The sequence below is a fragment of the Haliotis asinina genome, chromosome 4 (genome assembly GCF_037392515.1).
Source record: "Haliotis asinina isolate JCU_RB_2024 chromosome 4, JCU_Hal_asi_v2, whole genome shotgun sequence".
Classification (NCBI taxonomy): domain Eukaryota; kingdom Metazoa; phylum Mollusca; class Gastropoda; order Lepetellida; family Haliotidae; genus Haliotis; species Haliotis asinina.
In genome coordinates this window covers 15,085,048-15,104,834 of record NC_090283.1, presented here as the reverse complement: position 1 = coordinate 15,104,834, position 19,787 = coordinate 15,085,048, and the positions used below count along the sequence as shown (strand labels likewise).

The following is a 19,787-nucleotide window of genomic DNA, read 5'->3' as shown; positions in this document are numbered from 1 at the left end:
ACACTTAGCGTAATGGCAGCCAATGTTGATTCCACGGCCACTCAATATACCATCATTACGATGGATTACCATGTTAGTGACTCGTTGGATACACAATTACAGCAAATTAAGGAGATATCTGAATGCGGACCTTGACCTTTGAAGCAGTTTAGTCTGTGATGGATGACTCACTCCCGGGTAAAGTACGCGGACCTGATTCCGGAAGTAGAATCTACGACGTAAACAGTATGATGACTGACAGGGTCAAACAGCCTTGTGTCGAAGCTTGTTATGTCGAACCTGTGGTCTTGAAGTAACAGTTAGTCATTATTTTAACTTCTGTATCCATTGTGTTTCGATTTTGTCAAATATACGGTTGTCTCGAAGTAACAATTAGTCCATGTTTAACATCTGTAACCATTGGTTTTCGGCTGTGTCGAACATACTGTTGTCTCGAAGTTACAATTAGTCCTTGCCTTACATCTGTATCCATTGTTTTTCGGCTGTGTCGAACATACGGTTGCGTCGATGTAACAGTCCATGTTTTACATCCGTATCCATTTTTTCTCGGCTGTGCCTAACATACAGTTGTCTCGAAGTTACAAATAGTCCGACTTTTATGTCAATTCTTCGGTTGTGGTGAACACCGGATGACTCGAATGGTTGCCTTCAGATTCTACACAACCGTTTGTGGTTTTATGTTTTCCCCATAAGTGTGCGCAATAACTAAATCGCATGCGTTAATAAGTATATTTGCTTACGTTCTATTTAGAGGCTTGTGAAGTCAAGGTTCAGAATAAACTGCATCTACAACATCTCGATCTCATTGAATTAGAAGTAGTCGTATACCAAATGTAGTCATTTTGGAAACTGTTTAGTGCTCGGGATGCGGGAGGGAGGATTCAGGAAGTGCTCCTAAATTTATTTTGCTGCGCGAATGATTCACATCATCATATTAGGTTGTATCAACCACTGGTGGCCATGACCAACCGCTGAAGGGGGCGATGTCGGGTTTGATGAACCAGTCGCTGGCGTAGGTCAAGAAATATACATTCACGTGTGCAGCTATCCGTGTTTGTGTTTGGACTGCCTGCTGAGTTTTTCAATGTTTTTTTTTCAATCTCCCAAGAATCAGTTACATTGTAGCTGCTTACAGTGACAGAATTACCAATCGTGAACTAACATGTTGGCTGGAATTATATTCGTTGAATATATATGACATTTCTTACACTCACAACTCAATGACTTAGATACCCGCAGTGTACTGGCGTTAGTTGACTGAAGGGAGGAATGAGCCCACCAGCTGCCGTTTTGAGTGTACATAGGTGGAGCCTATGACATATCGGGCTTGAGATATCGATAATGAGAGGAAATCGATAACAATCGATGGCAGAGGTTATGTATGATTTGCATTACGTCTTTACAATTCACTTTTACGAGCTAATGAAGCAGTTCACAAGGACGATGGCGTCTTGGGACTCGACAGTCTTCAACTCGACTTCATGGCGAGACGTAAAATGTCGACAATAAGTATTCATGATCAGTGAGGAAATAAATTTATTTTATCCATACGTAAACCTTCGTCGATTTCAAAGGGCTGATTTCGAAACCTTCGGTTGAAAATTCTTGTGTCTGGTATTAAATTGCTTTTTCATGTAGTGCGTTTGGATGAAGACTTAATGGGAGTTTGTTAGCCATAAAGATGGGGAGAACCCACTGGAGTCACTAATATTATTTAAATTTTGTTTCGGGGATGCATTCAGTGTTATTTCTTGCAGAGAACTCAGATCATGCGTGAATTTATCTTTACGAGATACATGAAAATGATGAATACAGTTATCGTAGAAAATAACATGTCTTTTACAAGAGGCAATTTAAACATATGAGCGGGTTTGTTTTCCAATTTATATTCCAGTATGAAGTCACTTCAAAAACACTCATTATTTTACGAAACTGTAGCAGTTTTACAACGATATAAACACTTTTCTGATTTGAGAAATTACACACTATATCGCTTCGTGGTCGTCAGGATGGTTACATCAAAAATCCATCTTAGGAATGGATAATAACTAAAATGCGAAACCGGAACAAGGATTTAGGAATATTCTCAAGAGGTGTTTCAGGGTCTGTGAATGGTGAAAACCAAGAATGTTGAGGTGACCTTGGTAGGAATTGAGAGTTTATGCGAAGGCATATTTTTTCTGGTGATCATGCAGTTAGGCAAGACAAGAAACAGAATTAGAGGTCTCTGTTGAAGAAACACGCGTTTAAGTGTTTTCCTGTTTGGCATGGATGATTTGAATAGGAAATAACATTTTTAAAAAATCTTAAAAGTTTCTCTTAAGTTAGTTTGCAACGAGTCCGTATGTACGCAAACCCGTTTATCCTCGCTATCTTTGCTCAAACGCAGTTGTTCAGATAAGCTAGATTCTCTGTCTAATCGTAAATTCCAATCTAGAGACAGCGTGATGTCTGGGTCATAGAAATTCATCCGTGCAGAGCGAGTATCATGGGATATTATGTATGATAGCACATAAAGAAACTATTTAAAGAAGCATTCAAACTGGTTTGTCTCAAGTGACTGCTTCCGAAGAATTGTCGTGCGCATTCAACGTAACAGTTACGCCGGGGCGTAAAGGACGGGCAAAGCCAGTTATCAGTCTCGTTTGCCGTGCGGGTATTGTTAATTCGAGCTCCACAACAGGTGTTTTGTTTGTTTGACATGAAGATTCCTATTTACGCATCAAACGGTGTCACATGAATTCGTATTCTCTTCATTTTCCTCCAGTGTCGCACACTTCTCGGAAACCATATGTTAATGTGGAGATTGTGTGTTAGACATACATGAAGCAATATTTAGCATATTTCCAAATTTCCAGATCGTATAATAATATGAGGAATGTATGGCGTGTGCTGTAGCATATTCGGACCCCCCATAAAGAGGATAGCATTACAATACAACCTTCGTTATGTTATTTAGCATTTATTATGAGCAAGAGCCAATGTACATGCACATATATGAACTAGTTTGTAATTTTAGCTATAAGACCATGTCGCTTTAGATGCTACATTTTATAAGATGCCATTAAACATTGAGCGACACCAGTGGGATATTTTGATATTTTCACTTGGTCTTTGCTTGGAGCAACTGCGGCCAGTCGATAATTCAATCAATCGATACTCGTGATGACCTCTCTAAACAGTTCGTAATGGTTCCACATGTGTGACAAACAGCCCAATTAGAACGCGAGATCATCATGGAGAACTAAGTATATATTGCTGATTCAGAAAATGGTCCAGATAGCTGCGAACTCATGAAGGTCCGGGGTAGAAGAGGCCTTCTGCAACCCATGCTTGCCGTTAAAGGCGACTAAGCTTGTCATAAGAGCTGACTAACGGGATCGGATGTTCAGGCTCGCTGACTTGAATGGCTGATGTCATCGGTTCCCAGTTGCGTAGATCGATGCTCATGTTGTTGATCACTGGATTGTCTGGCCCAGACTCGATCATTTACATACTGCCGCCATATATCTGGAACATTGCTGAGTGCGGCGTAAAACTAAACTCACTCAATCACTCCCCATGCTTGTCGCACGAGACGACTACCTGGACTGGGTGGCCAGGCTTGCCAACTAGGTTGACACATGTCATCGTATCCTAACTGTGTAGAGTTATGCTCATTCTGTTGTTCACTGGAATACCTGGTCCAGACTCGATAATCTGCAGACCGCTTCCATATAGCTGGAATATTGCAGAGTGTGGCGTCAATTGCGGCGACAAATCAATGCCACATTCAAAGTTTGTTGCAGCTCATAAATATCAACGCGATCATGATTTTGTATTGTTAGAATGTTACTTCGCATTCGACAGCCTTGTCCGTGTATTAATGATCCCTCCAAGGGCATTCGATGTAAATATGTCAGTGGAACTCTTTTTTGACGTCACGATTTCTTCTGGAATAGAACGCATCTGTTAGTTGACTGTGTATCTGTGCTACGTTTGACATCACGATTTTCATTTATGTACATGCGGCGTGGCTGCACAGAGTGAGTGAGTGAGTAGGATATTGTTTCGCCACTTAAACTGATATTCCAGCAATATCACGACAAGGGACACCAGAAATGGGCTTCACACGTTGTACCGATGTCGGTGTGACGAGCGGACGCTTTGACTACTGGGCTACCCATGCGCCCTTTCAGCTCAACGAAGGTTCACGGGCTACTGAATCACAAGATGGTGAGGTAGCCAAGTGCTTAAAGCGCGCACTCGACACGGCAAAGTTCGAGTTCGATTCCCCACATTGATACAACCTGGTGTCACCCGACGCGATATTTGCTGGAATATTGCTGAAAATGGGCGTAAAACCCAACTCACTCACTCACAAGGCCATGTTGTGGCGGTTGTGTACCAATCCAATAGGTCAGTATGCCTATATATATTTATCTCTGTCACCTATATATCAGGTGCCATTTATAAACACTGTAGCCGCCGTCGTGATGTCGGTAGGTGAACAATCCGTCCTTGTCTAACATTTCGTTAATTATCAGGTAAAGAGGTAGCCTTTCAAGACATATCACGACGCACCTTGCGCTGGAAATTCCATGAACTGTCGGAATTGAGTTTGTGTAGGATAAATTATTATCGGTTGAATCCCTGGGATCGCGGAGCTTAACGGTGCATTTCAGTTTGGATGAATAGTGTTTGTACAGTGCTTCGACCTGTTCACAACATTGTGAAAGGATGGCAGTTAGTAGGACAAATCGAGATTAATTATACCCCCAAATCCGGGGTAAATATTTCTACCAGGGAATTCCTAAAAAGGGAAGGTTTTTTTTTTTTAGAAATCGGGGTGGCGGGATAGCCCAGTGGTTAAGGCGTTCGCTCGCCACGCCTAAGACCCGGGTTCGATTCCCCACATCGGTACAACGTGTAGATCCCAATTCAGATTCTGTCAGAAAAGCGGTGTGAAACCATACTCCCACACATCCCAGGACATTAACTCAATATACATAATATAAAGAATGGGCTGACTTTGGAAACAACACCTTCCCCACCCAAACCCCGAAACACACACACGCTCGGTGGACCAATTGCTGTACTATATATATTAGAGGTTAAGTGAAGGACGTTGATATTGACATTGGTTTCAATAGTTCTCGACTATGATTGTGTTTATATGCCTTGGGATTTCAACAGCCATGCCCCGGTGGGCGCCAATCGTTCAAACGGAAGAATTCCGCCTCCTTCAACCAACTTTTTCTCGTTTTCACAAAACCCTCAACAAACATGGTTTCCGGAAATCGAAAGTAATATTTACTGGTTCCAGGTATGGATTGGCAATATTCTATTTACAAATAAACGCGCAGGGTACCATTCCGCGAACCGATCGTTGTGTAATTTGATCGTAACTCCGAAACGCCAACAAACATGCTGTGATTCTTGAATTCTTGAATTCTTGAATTCTTGAGAGGAATGAGGGGCAGGGGGAAGGTTGGTCTCATTGGAATCCAACGCTGCTTGTCAAGACATGGGAACTATTGCTGTGTACGAAGCCATGCGAATCCGTAACCCACGCTTGACGTAAACGTCGAGTAACGGGATCGGTTGGTCAGACTCGCTGACTTGGTTAACACATGTCATCGAGGGATGTTCATGCTGTTGATCACAAGATTCACTGTCCGGAATCGACTATTTTCAGACTGTTGCATTGTAGTTGAAGTATTACTGGTGTAAAACAGCAAACGATCGACGTGTATGATAAATTTGAAATGTTGATTGAGACGTGAAAAACAAGCAATTCATTTTAGTAAATTCAGTCTTCTCTACACCAAGCTGCTTGGACTTGAAACAATACATGCTGATGTCGTTCTGTAGGCGTATGTAGTGTATTAATACTGAGTTGTTTTGTATTGTTTTCTGTGGATTCCAGTCATGACGCCAGTGTTCTCATTTAGTGTTTCATCAACAACACTCCCTGAACCATTTCAGTATAAGCCACTGCCCACAACCATTGCCCACTCAAGGACAAAGTTGCCTTTTTCCAACAATCACATTTCTCCTGGGTTTGGAATGAGATGCTTAACGGGAGTCATGCGGCTAGGCTGTATGCGTCATCGCACTGCTTAAATGACGATCTTGCAAAATGCTGTTATGCAAGTTGTACCCTGACCCGCGGGGATTTGGTGCATGTTGATGCTGACGTTGCGTTCAAGACTTGCAACGTTGTAGCGGCGTACATGCGATCGCGTGTGCGTGTGTGCGTGCGTGCATACGTTTCTGGCTCATTTCTAATGCTGTCAATAAATACTAGCTATCAGAAATACTCTGTACTCCGTTTGCTCTACCGTAGACATGCTCAGGTACGTTTTATTCCCCAAATACCGAACGCCAGACAATGTAGGCTCGAACTATGGGACTCTCTGCAGGGTGAGACGGTCCGGTTATTGAGCGATTGATACTGACGTCTTATGTTCATCTTTTTTGCAATTGTGTTTTGATATTTTGTTTTAAGCGTATTTTAGAACCATTCCTGAGCTATTGATACAGGTGCTCTGAAACCATTGGTGAACTGTCGTTAAAAGTAGGATAAATCTGTTGGTGAACTGTTGCAAAGAGTCATCTGAAGCCGTTGCTCCACTGTTGCCAAATTTAGGGTGAAATCATTGTTCCACTGTTGCTGTACGTGGGGTGAAACCAATGCTCCACCGCTGCTAAATATAGGGTGAAAACATCTCTCCACTTTTGCAGAATGTATGATGAAACCGTTGCTCCACTGTTGCCAAGTATAGGGTGAAACTAATGCTCCACTGCTACTAAATATAGAATAAAAACATCGTTCTACTGTTGCTGAATGTAGGGTGAAACCAATACCCCATTGTTACTACATACAAGGTGAAACAATCGCTCTTTTGTAGCTAAATGAACGGTGAAACGGTTACGAAAATGTTGCTATATGTAGGGTGAAACCAAAGCTTCATTGTTGCTAAATGTTGGGGGGAACTAATGCTCGATTGCTGCTGAATATGCTGAAACCGTTGTTTAACTGACGATGAACTACTTTCCTCTTGTTGAATGAAGGGGAGGTACATATCTACATTGCATGCGCATTTGCAAAACTTGTTAAACGAATTGTCCAATCCCAGTAGAGCAAGTAATTCCAGGACAGTAGCGAAGAAATATGGCAGTCTCAACTTCTGTATTCGTCATTGGCTTGTTCTCAAACGTCAGCAGTATGGAATATCCTACCTACTCACTTGTCCTACTTCACGGATTACCTACACGACTGTTCATCTCCGCCATCTTGGTTTCAGATTAACGATGGATCTGAAGAGTATTCCCACGCTGTCAGTCTTCCTGCTGATGCTGCTGGACACCGTCGCAGGGGAGGGGGTGGACGTAGGCCAATGGACAGAATGGTCACAGTGGTCAGCGTGTTCCCAAACGTGTGGAAGCGGTATCTTATCAAGGGAGCGCCACTGGCAGCAGCCGAAGGGCGAGAAGCCATTTGATAAACCTTTCACAATGTCGGAAAACTCCGGTTGTAATGACCGTGAATGTCCAGGTGAGTTCCCGTGACAACGTGTTCCAAAACACGAAACATCCTGAGGGCCCAAAGGTCACCTATACCCCAATCAAGTCTGAAATTAAACTTTTCATGTGTAGTTAATACTTTGTCACTTATTAATAGAGGGTTGTTTGCTTGGGCGTCTTCAAGCGCTTCATTCTATAACTGAAAACCTTTTGTTCTCATACCTTTTGTTTTACTAGTTATAGCTGAAACGTCTTCATAATTCTGTTTATTGTACGAAATTAGATCTCGAATTATTTGAGTAAATTCGATGGCTAATTAATAAGTCCATTTCGTGGTGTTATTCGTTGATCTATTATTTTCATTTATCGGTTAATTTTCTGCACGTAATGTAGTGATCTTGTGTTAAATTATCAGTTAAACGAGTTTACTTTTATTGGATGTAGTGATATATACTGACGCAAGTTAGTACAGTATCTGTATTCGTTTGAGTTTCGGCTGTTTTACATTAGTGCGACAATGATGCGTTTCCATCATCTTGCCCAGATTGGACGGGGGGAGGCGATGGTTTGAATGTGTGGTTAAAGCCTTCACTTGTCACGTACGATTGGTACGATTTGAGTAGCCAATCGTGATATTGCTGGAATTTTGCTAAACACGACGTAAAGCCTTCCTCACTTATCCACCAGCTTAGGGAGTCGACTAGCTCACTTCAGTATGAACAGATAGAAAATAAGATTGTTGTTTTGTCTCAATGACAGCCATTATTGACCGTTTTTAGTGTCATGTCTTCAGTAAAAGTACAATACTCTCTGCTCACAGAGGTGATCTGTTACGTTTAAAGTAGGTCATGACATTCTGGTTAAACAGAGATATTTATTAATGGTGTGGGAGTAAGTGTATAGGACACAGTAACTATAATTTAACAGTACACGGTGTATCAACGGTGTCGGCGTCGTTGTCATTGTGGTGTCATATTGAATCGTCAATAATCTTTATCAGAAAAATAATCATCATTTGTTTGTAATCTTGTTTTTAATCGTTATTTTCTTTATCGCTTTACAGATTAAGATGAAAATGCAGCAGACATTTCGGGTGATCCTATTACGTGTAGAAATCGTAGTAGTGTTGATGTTGTTGTTATTACATATATTACCATTATTATTATTATTATCACCCTCTAGAGATTTAGGTAAAACATGCTGCAGATATGATTCGGGTGATCCTCGCCTTTGCCCTGTCAACAGCGGGACTTCTCCGAGGCCGCAAACGGAACTTTTCCCAGTGGGCAATTGCGAGTCGAACCCACAGAGAACCTTCTGGAGAATTCAAAGACTCCCCTCTCACATTGCAGCCTTATAATTATTAGTATTATTATGATTACAGTTGACGGTACCTGGAGACCATGGGGAATGTGGTTACCATGTTCCGAGGCATGCGGTGGAGGCATTCGAAAGCGGGAACGGATGTGCAATCCTCCTATCAATTACGGATTGGACTGTGAAGGCGAGGACTTCGAAGAAGAAGAGTGTAACAGGGTGCCTTGTCCACGTAAGTGCCGCACTGATCATGACTGTCCTCTCGAGTTCTCTCATGCTCGCATCCACACTGGCGCCAACGTTTCCTTTCACGTCTTCCATCGATCACTGGATTGTCTGGTACAGACTCGAGTATTTACAGACCGCCACCACATATTGCTGAGTGCGGCGTAAAACTAAACTCACTTACTCCCAGTATTTCTTCAGGTGACAAAACATATTGACATTATCGTCGAAATTGACAAATGTAAAGTCGCGATCGGTTTTCTTAACGTCATTCGAACATCGAACGTCAAGCAGGTTTCAGACTAGCCCAGTGGCTATCTGCTGTCCTTGCAGGGAGGGAATGCCCCGGGACTCAACTTCCCGCCTGCCTACCTGACAGATCAGTAATGATCAGATGATCCGAAATAGACCCAGTTCGACGCCAACGTTTAAATCATTGACGACTAGGAAACCCCTGGGAATGTGCGTGATGTAGGGTTTCGTGTATGAGAATCCATTTCCAATCCCAGTCACCCCTTTGACGTAGATCAGCGTTTAATTTAAACTTCAATGCAAATTTAAGGGTTGAAATAGAAAAAAACGTCATGGATTTTCACGGAATTGTGTCTAAAGGGGCAGCGTTTGATGTGTTCTGGTGTACCTTTGCAGGTAGAGGTTTTTTTTTTTGGTTTTTTTTTGGGGGGGTATTTTTTTGTTCTTTTATGCTTTTTTTGTGTTTGTTTTCTTTTTATTTATTTATTTATTTATTTATTTATTTATTTATTTATTTTATTTATGCCTTTCATCTTCTGTATCTACTTTCAAACCGTAACCTATTCGTGCTGTTACTTCTAGCAATATTTCCCAAGGACAAGATAGCAATCTTACAGATTCTGAATATTTTAATAATATTTTGATAATGTCAAAATGAAGACACTGATTTTACCGTGTAACTGAAATTGCATTTTAAATGAACCGAATCACAGTTGTATTTAATTCAACCCGTTTGTTCTTGAAATCTCTAAATCCCTTAATTTTTAACCCATGTGAGTTTAATAGTTGTCAAAACGTAACGCCAGTGATAACGCGGAATACAGAAAATGTTTTGACCATATTTGGATTTCGAAATGCATCATTGGTTTACCACGGAATATGTTTAGCACATGTCGTTGTGTCATTCTGTGTGCGGAAGTCTGCAGTGACACAGTGTCCGTATAACGGAAATACCATGAGTTTCTCGATTCACACGAGGACAATACGATTCCGTGAAATACTCCTCGCAATGGCGGATGTTCGTCACGTTGCCACGATATCTCCGTTGGTGAAAATTACCATTATTTGGGTATGGGTGATCAGATTCATTAGAAAATTGTGTCTTGCCTTGAAGATCCGGGTGGTAATTGATCTTCACTAACCCATGCATATCGTAAGAGGGAACTAACGGGATCGGGGGATCAGGCTCGCTGTCTTGTTATTGTATTGCGTAGATCAATGCTCATGTTGTTGATCACTGGACTGGCTGACTCGATTACTTATAGACCGTCGCCAAATAGTTGGAATATTGCTGGGTGCGGCGTAAAATTGAACACACTCATTCACTCACATAAGAGACGACTAAGGAGATCGGGTGATCAGGCTGACTGACACTAGTCATCGTGTACCATTTGCGTAGGGGTAAAATGGGCCTTCAGCAACCCATGCTTGCCATAAAAGGCGACTATGCTTGTCGTAAGAGGCGACTAACGGAATCGGGTGGTTAGGCTTGCTGACTTGGTTGACACATGTCATCGGTTCCCAATTGCGCAGATCGATGCTCATGTTGTTGATCACTGGATTGTCTGGTCCAGACTCGATTATTTACAGGCCGCTTCCATATAAACACACTCACTCACGCACGCACCCATTTGCGTGGATCGAAGCTCACGATGTTGATCACTGGATTGTCTAGTTCACACTCGATTATTCAGAGACCGTCATGTAGTTTGAATTTTACTGACTGTATGTAAACAACATCATCAATGACCCAGTATGCTATGGCGCCATAGTTCTCTGTGCTTAGTCGTTTTCCTTTTGCACGCCAGGAACCAGTGATTGTGGGTTCAAATCTCTGCTTCCCACCTACTGCATTCCTAGTCTTGTGGCCTTGTGGTTAAGGCCACATGGGTACAGTGGGTGAAGCCCATTTATGGAGCCCCCGTCTTAATTTTGTCGAAATATTTCGAAAACAATTATGTGAAAATGATCTTCCTCATTCTCCCGTTACAGCTCTGCCTGTCCGGTTTAACGTGTCAAAATGCACGTCAACCAAGTACTACACATGCAAGAGCGGTAAGATGTGCATTCCGATGGAAGAACTATGTGACGATACAGTGCAGTGCCATGATGGCAGCGATGAAAAGAGCGACCCCTGTTATTCGAACAACCGAGAAGGGTCGGTTGGCTATAAACTGGTCAAGGACACAGGTTTGTATATTTATGAGGTTCTGGTATTACTTGTGGAAAAATCTCATTACACACCGAAGTTATTAGTTTGCAGGGGAAATGACTTTCTTCCTCTTCTTGACCCCGGTGACCCGTGTAGGTCCAGGGTAGAATAGGCCCTCAGCAACCCATGCTTGCCATGAAAGGCGACTATGCTTGTCGTTAGAGGCGACTAAGGGGATCGCATGGTCAGGCTCGCTGACCTGGTTGACACATGTCATCGGTTCCCAATTGCGCAGATCGATGCTTATGTTGTTGGTCACGGATTTGTCTGGTCCAGAATCGATTATTTACAGACCGCTGCCATACAGCTGAAATATTGCTGTGTGCGGCGTAAAACTAAACTCACGCACTCAGTTGACCCCGCTAATTGCTATTTAGAGTTGTCTCCCTTAACTGTATGATTGTCTATGTCTTAAATGAGAGTTAGATCACCCTTCAACTCATTCTGGACCTAGTCGCACACTGGACGCCTCAAGCACACCCTTCCTTAATATCTCATATCTCTCTTAATTAACACATTCTCATCGAATCTTCCATCCTCTATGTATACACTCTCTTAGTACTTAAGACCCGAGACCATTATTATAAGTGTCCGTTACAATATACTTACTCGCATCCTAGTGACAACTGTGACCCCAGTCAGCACTCTCTCTCACAAACATCCCACAGTCGAAGTAATCATTAATTACGTACTCACTCGTTCTTTACTTGCTCGCCCGCACAACGTCACACTCGCTCACCAAACTTTCTACCCAGTCACTCCTCACTCCTTTCTAACTCAATCACCCACCCAGACCGCTTTACCTATTCCTTTAACTCCCTCACTTCCCCCCTCACTAACTCATCACTGTCGCTCACTCATCAAACCCCACACAACCCCTACTCTCCACCCCCACAGACACACCATACTCACCCTTAACTCAAACTCCCTTTACCACATCTCACTCACTCTCTCACTCATCACTGTCTCTCATTCACTTACCAAACCCCACTCACATTCACTTGACAACGACCCCTCAGCCCCTCCCCCAAAATACACACGATACACGCTCTTAACTTAAACTCCCTTCACCACATTCACTCACTCACTCACTCACTCACTCATCACTGTCACTCACTCACCAAACCCCTCTGAGACATTTACTCCACATCTATTCACTCCCAGTCTTAGCTAAAACTGACTCACTGACCCACCCTCTCACTCACTCGTCCACTCTCTCCCTCACTCACTCACCTACCTACCCACCCACTCTCACTCACTCGCTCACCCGTCCACCCTCTCCCTCACTCACCCACCCACTTGCTTATTCGCTCGCCCATCCGCCCTCTCACTCATCCACTCTCTCCCTCACTCGTTCACCCACCCACACTCTCACTCGCTCGCCCATCCGCCCTCTCACCCACCCACACTCTCACTCGCTCGCCCATCCTCCCTCTCGCTCACTTACCCACTCATCCACTCACTCACCCACTGACACTTAACTTGCTCCTGCTGCTCTGAACAAGCCAAACCTCAACTTTTCCCGACAAGGAGATATCAATGATTGAAAGATTACACTCAATTTATAAAGACACGATCAACATTATTCCAGTTTTCGCACAAAATGTTTATGGTTTTCCTTAGTTGTTTGACATTTGATTTATTGCTGTGTTTGAATTTGTGGGGAATTTTATAGCTCGACTATCAGCCAGACCGAATTTAATACCATGACATGGGGAATCTTGCTAAGAACTTAAACCGTTTGAAAACAGATTTTTTCCACTTTAAGGAGAGTTTCAAAGTTTTCATTATTTTTCGTAATTGTGTCAAGAACAGGGGAAGTGTTCAAATATTGATCCTTACAAGCCTGTGGCGTCTTTCTGCGCATGTGAATCCCCGTGGTATATTGAACACTGGTGATAAGACAGGTCGATGTGTTCCGGAAGACATTAAGAAGTGCCGGGGGACATGCTGTATGACGTCCATGGCTGCAACAGCGATCTGACCTTTTATTATTCGTCTATAGTTTAATTATTCAGAAATTACAAATGCTCCATATTTTGCTACAGGTACTTCGCACAGTGGATCTCTCTCCGTCATCGTTGGTCTGGTTGTCATGGCGATTATGATGCACATCATTGGACACTGTTGATGAGTGAAATGGACATCGCGTCGTCAATGGCAGACGGATGAAATATACATCAAATCAAATGATCGGAAGGCGGCATTTTTATTCTGAACTATTCTTTGCATAAAAAAATTGAACTTCTGTATTACGTCGACAAGAAGGAGAAAGTCGAGACACAGACTTGTGTGACAAACATGGTTATTCATTATGACGATAAGATGACGTCAGATGACGTCATGATGACGTGAAGTGCCCATGGAGACGATGTCGAAGACACCGGGATGCAACACATAGATACATACAACTATTTATGAGAAAATGAAATCAAATAATGTGATTATTGACATGATCACGGTTTGGGGGAGAAGCGTTTTCCGAAAGGGATGCGTCACGTGACTGAAAACGCGCTAAAACATTACAAGCGTCACTTCAGTGAAATTTGCATTTCTGCAGATGATGGCACCACAACACGTGGCTGTGTACACGTGCATATGCCGATATGAAATGTCAACTCCTACAACCCCTTCAACATGCGCACGCTTGTGTGTGTCCTGAAATAGACAACGGCTGGTGTGAAATCCACTCCTGTACATTTCAGCCTGACAATCTATGTCGATCCGGTGTGTACTTAACCCGTCTTCTCACTCAAACCCACAACGTACTAATATGTTGTTTACAACAAAACAGGACATTTTGTATACTTAATCAAAATACCCATTAGTCCATACTTCATGGGGGTGGGGGATGGGAATTTGAAACGACGTCCTGCACGTCAGGACACGCTATAAAGAACGTCCATTATGTGAAATGGGTTACCCGCGGGGGGTGAAAAACGAAAACAAGGGGAAAGCAAAATCTATAGGCTTTTCAAATTATGAAATAAAAAAAGATCGCCGATTATGGACCTTTTTGATTAAAAGTATCTTAAACCCACAAGCACATTTGTAGATTAGTCACAAACCTTATGATGAATGCCTCATCCAGGTCTACCAGTTAATCAAAATGTAAGATGATGTTCAGCTAATGGTAAATTTTTACTTTCTCAAATCAAATCAGCATTATAGTAGGCGTACCGAAAACGTTTTAGATTTATATAACAGTGATAGGTATGTTACCATGACAACAGAGAACTCGAGTTAGTTCGAGTGAACGATGTTAGAGTCTTCATCAGCTGAAATTACAATCATTCATACAGTTTCTTTAATCCTGTAGAATTCGTAAAGACAGCTGTTGTCATTGGTCCTATGCAAATTAAATATACTATAGTGTAAATCACTTCTGCAGATCTGACAGTGGCTACCGTCTGCTACAATGGGTAATTTTCTTTTGCGTTGTACGAGTGAAATTCTCATTTTATTTGGACATTTATCACATTGTCACTGGGTAATGCAGATTACAGACATATGTCTCGATGCACAAAGCGTTAGCAACTTTACGGCCTGTCTTAAATCTATAGTTTGTGATATGTTTGTGAATATCGTAGTTCTACGAACGCTCTGTGAATTGTGGTTCCGATCCTCAAAGCATTCTTTACGCTAAGAATTCCATAGGATTAAAATACGCTACAGAGTTACGACAGGTCGTAAACTTACCAACGTTTTGTGCCCCGGGACACTGGACCCTGTTCATACTTGATCGTTATTGTAACAAGTTGTTTTCAACATGTTACCGAAACGCACAGTTACACGCGAATCGTCCTACAAATCAGTTGATGTTTTAGAATTTTATGTTGGAGTATCTCTATTTGAGAAGTGCTAATGTCTTGACACATTACAGGTCCGAAAAGGACAAATTAATGTTGTTCATTGATATTTTGTGGTTAGAAGTCTCTTGTTTCACTTATCGATAGTACGTATTCCGAAAGGTGGTAGCACCTTCGTGATGAATGTCCGTCGAATCTATCTGGTAATGATTTCAAAGAAATATCACAAGTCAATGAATTCAGATGACGACAACATGGAGCATCGATCATGAATTGTTCTGACACTGGATATTAAATAAACCATGGTCCTCCGTACATACAGTTTCTGCGCATGTTAACAGTTATCGTTATCTGCGCATGTCACTACATCACGTGACCGTTTGATGTGTGAAAGGGATGCTGTCGTTAATAAGGATATCTGGTTAATGAAAACCGTTTGCTTATTTATTTCTATGTTTTCGTCTTGAAATTAATTGTTTTAGTGAGGAGGAAACTTGTTAAAATCATCCCTTTGCTCGGCACGCGGCCATGTTGTCATTGTTATTGTTGATAGGGTCGAGTCACAACTGAACGGTGCTTGTTTATGATGTCAAAACATATTTTCCTTCATGCCTCGAGGCTTGTCCTATCTTGTGTATATACTTCATCTCTTGTCTGTTTGTATATTTGCCTATTTGTACATTGTTGTTACTGGAAATGCTGTTACGCATCCACTTGCCTTTCACAATTTCTCTGTATCATAGCAACTGTTTCGCGAAGTCTCGTCCAAGTCTCGTTACCTGCGAGATTTAATCCATTCGCCACCACTCGCGTCTTCCCGGAATCGCTCGACGTGTTCCGGGCGGACACGAATGGACACGATCGCCAGACAATCTGGATACTCGTTTTCTTTCTACGCAAAACTATGCGTTTCAATACCCATTTTCTTTTGCTTGGATTTGATAAAGTTATTTTGTTTTGTAACTGCTGCTTATTTCTCTCTTATATGTTTACTTTGATGAAGACATTTATGAGGCGTATATTAGCACCGAAATGAAATATTGAGCTCTTACAATCAACTTCGAATGTAACGAACAGAGGGATTAAGTTTCGCCATCCTGACCTCTGGCGCTGCATAGAGGGGCTGGACAAGCCATGGTGGGGCGGAACCCAAAGGTAGCTAAAACGTCGCTACCATTTCTGATATGTGAATTTGTCAGACCAAACACCAAGATTCGTTTCTTTACATAAGGAAATGTCTGAATATTATTGCTACCCCTTCCCTTCCAACCCCCTTGCCCGTAGTACTACCACTGAAAATATTTAGTAGTATGACGCTACAATGTCACTGATTCAATATCTTCGGAGCTGACTGTTAAATATACACCACCGATTTTGTATTTGTTTATACACTCGTGCGTGTTTCATCAATTACAAGTATTATGTTGTACATTCCCTTGCTTCTTACGTTCATCCTCGCTACACAGGGGCATGTTTTATGAAGTACCACGTATAACCCTTGGACGCAAAGTTGGCAAGCGTAATTCCCCTGTATGGCGAGGATGTCTTGTTTCATGTTTCGCTGTTTCATTTTCCGACACATAAAGCAAACGTCACTCCTGACTCAGCCGTGCGTCACAAAAGCAATAAAAGCGCTACTGTTAATTTCAGCAAGTAATCGTTGATTTCGATACACAATTTAAAGAAGCAAATGTTTGCAACCAATAACTTATCCCCTATAATACTGCCTCATTATTCATCACAAAACGTCAAAACATTCTTATTTAACTGTTTGTCTTTTTTCTCTCAGTACTGTGAACTGAATGCAACTTGTGGTGTATGTTTCAAAGGTATTTTATAGCGTATGACTCGACCAATTCCAGAGTGTCTGTCGCACCAAGAATGTATCTTAAATTATTTGTTAAAATTATTTTTAAAGAAAACATAAAGTATTGGAAATCAAAAAGTGCCACAAAAATGATTAAATAGAGTGTTGAACACTTTTAGAAATATAAAGTTTATAGAAAACATTTTGTACGTTTTCAAAGTTTCTTTGACTTAATTGTGTGTGATATATTTACGGGTGTATTACTTTCATTTTCATTTGGCATCCAATGAGTCTGATATTTGTACATGAACTATTTTCGCAATGTTAGAGTTTTTATAACGAATGTGATGTACCACGATGCGAAATGCCTCTACTTTCATGTATTATAGCTAATGGCATATCTCAGCTTCGTGTTGGTTATCTTAAATAAACATATTTGAAATATTCCACGGGTTTAGTATTGAACTGTATCAATGCCTAAGATAACGAGTCTCTGTGGTCGATTGCTTGCGAGAAATCTGTTTGTTCTAAAGACTTTCACTTCGCCTACAAACTGGGAATGCCCGAAGACATTTTCGTGTGATGTTTGAATGTTGGGATGGGTCAGATGATAGTGGCACTAAGTCACATTTAGAGGTCAAAACACTGCTGCTGCTGCTACTACTACTGCTACTACTACTACTGCTACTACTACTACTTATACTACCACTACTACTACTACTACCATGGGGCGGTGGCATAGCCTTGTGGCGGCAGCGTTCGTCGCACGTCACGATGGAGTTCCGGTTCAATTCCCCACATGGGTACGATGTGTGAAGCCCTTTTCTAGTTGCCTTCATGTTGCTTGAATATTAATACTACTATCACAGCTGATCCGTAAAGGTCAAGTTTACTAGTGATCTTCAGTAACACATGCTTGTCGTAAGGGGATCGGGCGGTCAGACTCGCTCACTCACTCACTCACTACAGCTTGTACTTTCTGCTTACCTACTACTACTACTACTACTACTACTACTACTACTACTACTACTACTACTGACCCGTGAAGGTCAGAATACGTAGAATAGTGCTTGTCCTAAGAGGCGACTAACGGGATCGGGTGGTCAGGCTTGCTGACTTGGTTGGCACATGTCATCGGTTCACAATTGCGCAGATCGATGCTCATGTTGTTGATCACTAGATTGTTTGGTCCAGACTCGATTATTTACAGACCGCCGCCATATGGCTGTAATATTGCTGAGTGTGGCGTAAAAGGAAACTCACTCACTCACTCAATTCAACTGCTGCAGCTACTATATTGCCGCTACTTACAAATGAACCTACAACTCTCTACTGTCTACCACTACTACGTGCTACTGAAACTACTACTACCTACTAAGATACTGTTTAGTTACTAGACCCGTGAAGGTCCTGGGGTAGAATAGGCCTTCAGCAACCCATGCTTGTCACAAAATATAGCTGGAATATTGCTGAGTGCGGCGTAAAACTAAACTCACACACTCACTTTAGTTACTACTACTTATTAGTGATCAACAGCATGATCATCGATCTGCGCAACTGAAGAACGATTGTTATGTGACAACCAAGTCAGAAAACTTGCCCGTCTGATCTCATTAGTCGTGACTTATGACAAGCATGGTTTTGCTGATGGCCAATTCTAACCCGGATCGTCACGGGTCTTGTCAAAATGGGATTGGATGACCTGGGTCATGAATTTGCTGAACGTCGCTGTTTCATAACCTGTACAAATCAATGTTTGTTATGACAATCACTGACTTGTCTGGTCCAGATTGTATTATTTACAGGTCACCACCCTGTAACTGTAAAACTGCGATTCGGTGATACACCGCTAACACACAATTTTAATAAAAATACAAACTTGAGTGACACAACGTTAAACGCAAGATTATTTTACTTGCGCTTCGTTTACTCAATGTATTTCAACTAAAGATTACACGAAACTAAATGTTTCCAAACTGACTTCAATAGTAACCTTATAGTGCTTCACAATAGGTAACAAGAGCAGTTACCTGTACATCTGTGCATAGTTTGGCCTTACAGAAGCCATACAAATATAAATTATGACCGTCTCAGTCAGCCAGTGTTCCGAATACCGGAAGTTAAACAGACCAACCCCAGTTCCGCACAAAATGTCGACCGCTTGAAAATGCCTGTGAAAAGTCATGTGAAAATCATGTGAGAAAATACAGCACTGAATATTTAAAAAAACATTGGCACTTTCGATTACTGCATGGATGTATATTTAAAAACACACAATATACATTAATCCAATCACAGCTGTCAGATGCTTTAGTCTGTACTGAAGTCTCAGGACGGAAAGTGCTTGTTAAATTACAGATTCTGTAATTCTCATTCTAATCTCACAAGGCCTCAACACCTCTGTATATATCTACGACTGAGTATGATTTTACACTCCTATTAGCAATATTCATACAAACATTACAGCTATACCTCAACAAGGGACACAAAGAACAACTTTGACACATTGTAACCATGTGGGGAATCGAAACCGACTTTTTAGCATGCTCAGCGAACGCTTTGATCACTGGGCTACCCCGTCGTCCTCAAGGATGAGTAGCGCCATTCACTACAAATCGAGCGCTTGTGTGTCGCTGATAAATAATCATGTCTGGGA

The 19,787-nt window shown here is 41.8% G+C and overlaps 1 protein-coding gene across 2 annotated transcripts in view; it reads left to right on the top strand.

Moving 5' to 3' along the window:
- The window catches only part of LOC137281311 (thrombospondin-1-like), a 152,261-nt gene extending 134,684 nt beyond the window's left edge, over window positions 1–17,577 (top strand). For both annotated transcript variants that reach the window (XM_067812483.1, XM_067812482.1), the window contains 4 exons: window positions 7,290–7,540; window positions 8,894–9,058; window positions 11,296–11,493; window positions 13,564–17,577. In XM_067812483.1, coding sequence (XP_067668584.1) covers window positions 7,297–7,540; window positions 8,894–9,058; window positions 11,296–11,493; window positions 13,564–13,646 — 690 coding nt within the window. In that variant the 5' untranslated portion in view covers window positions 7,290–7,296 and the 3' untranslated portion in view covers window positions 13,647–17,577. The remainder of the gene's footprint in view (window positions 1–7,289; window positions 7,541–8,893; window positions 9,059–11,295; window positions 11,494–13,563) is intronic.
- The last annotated feature ends 2,210 nt before the right edge of the window (window positions 17,578–19,787 follow it).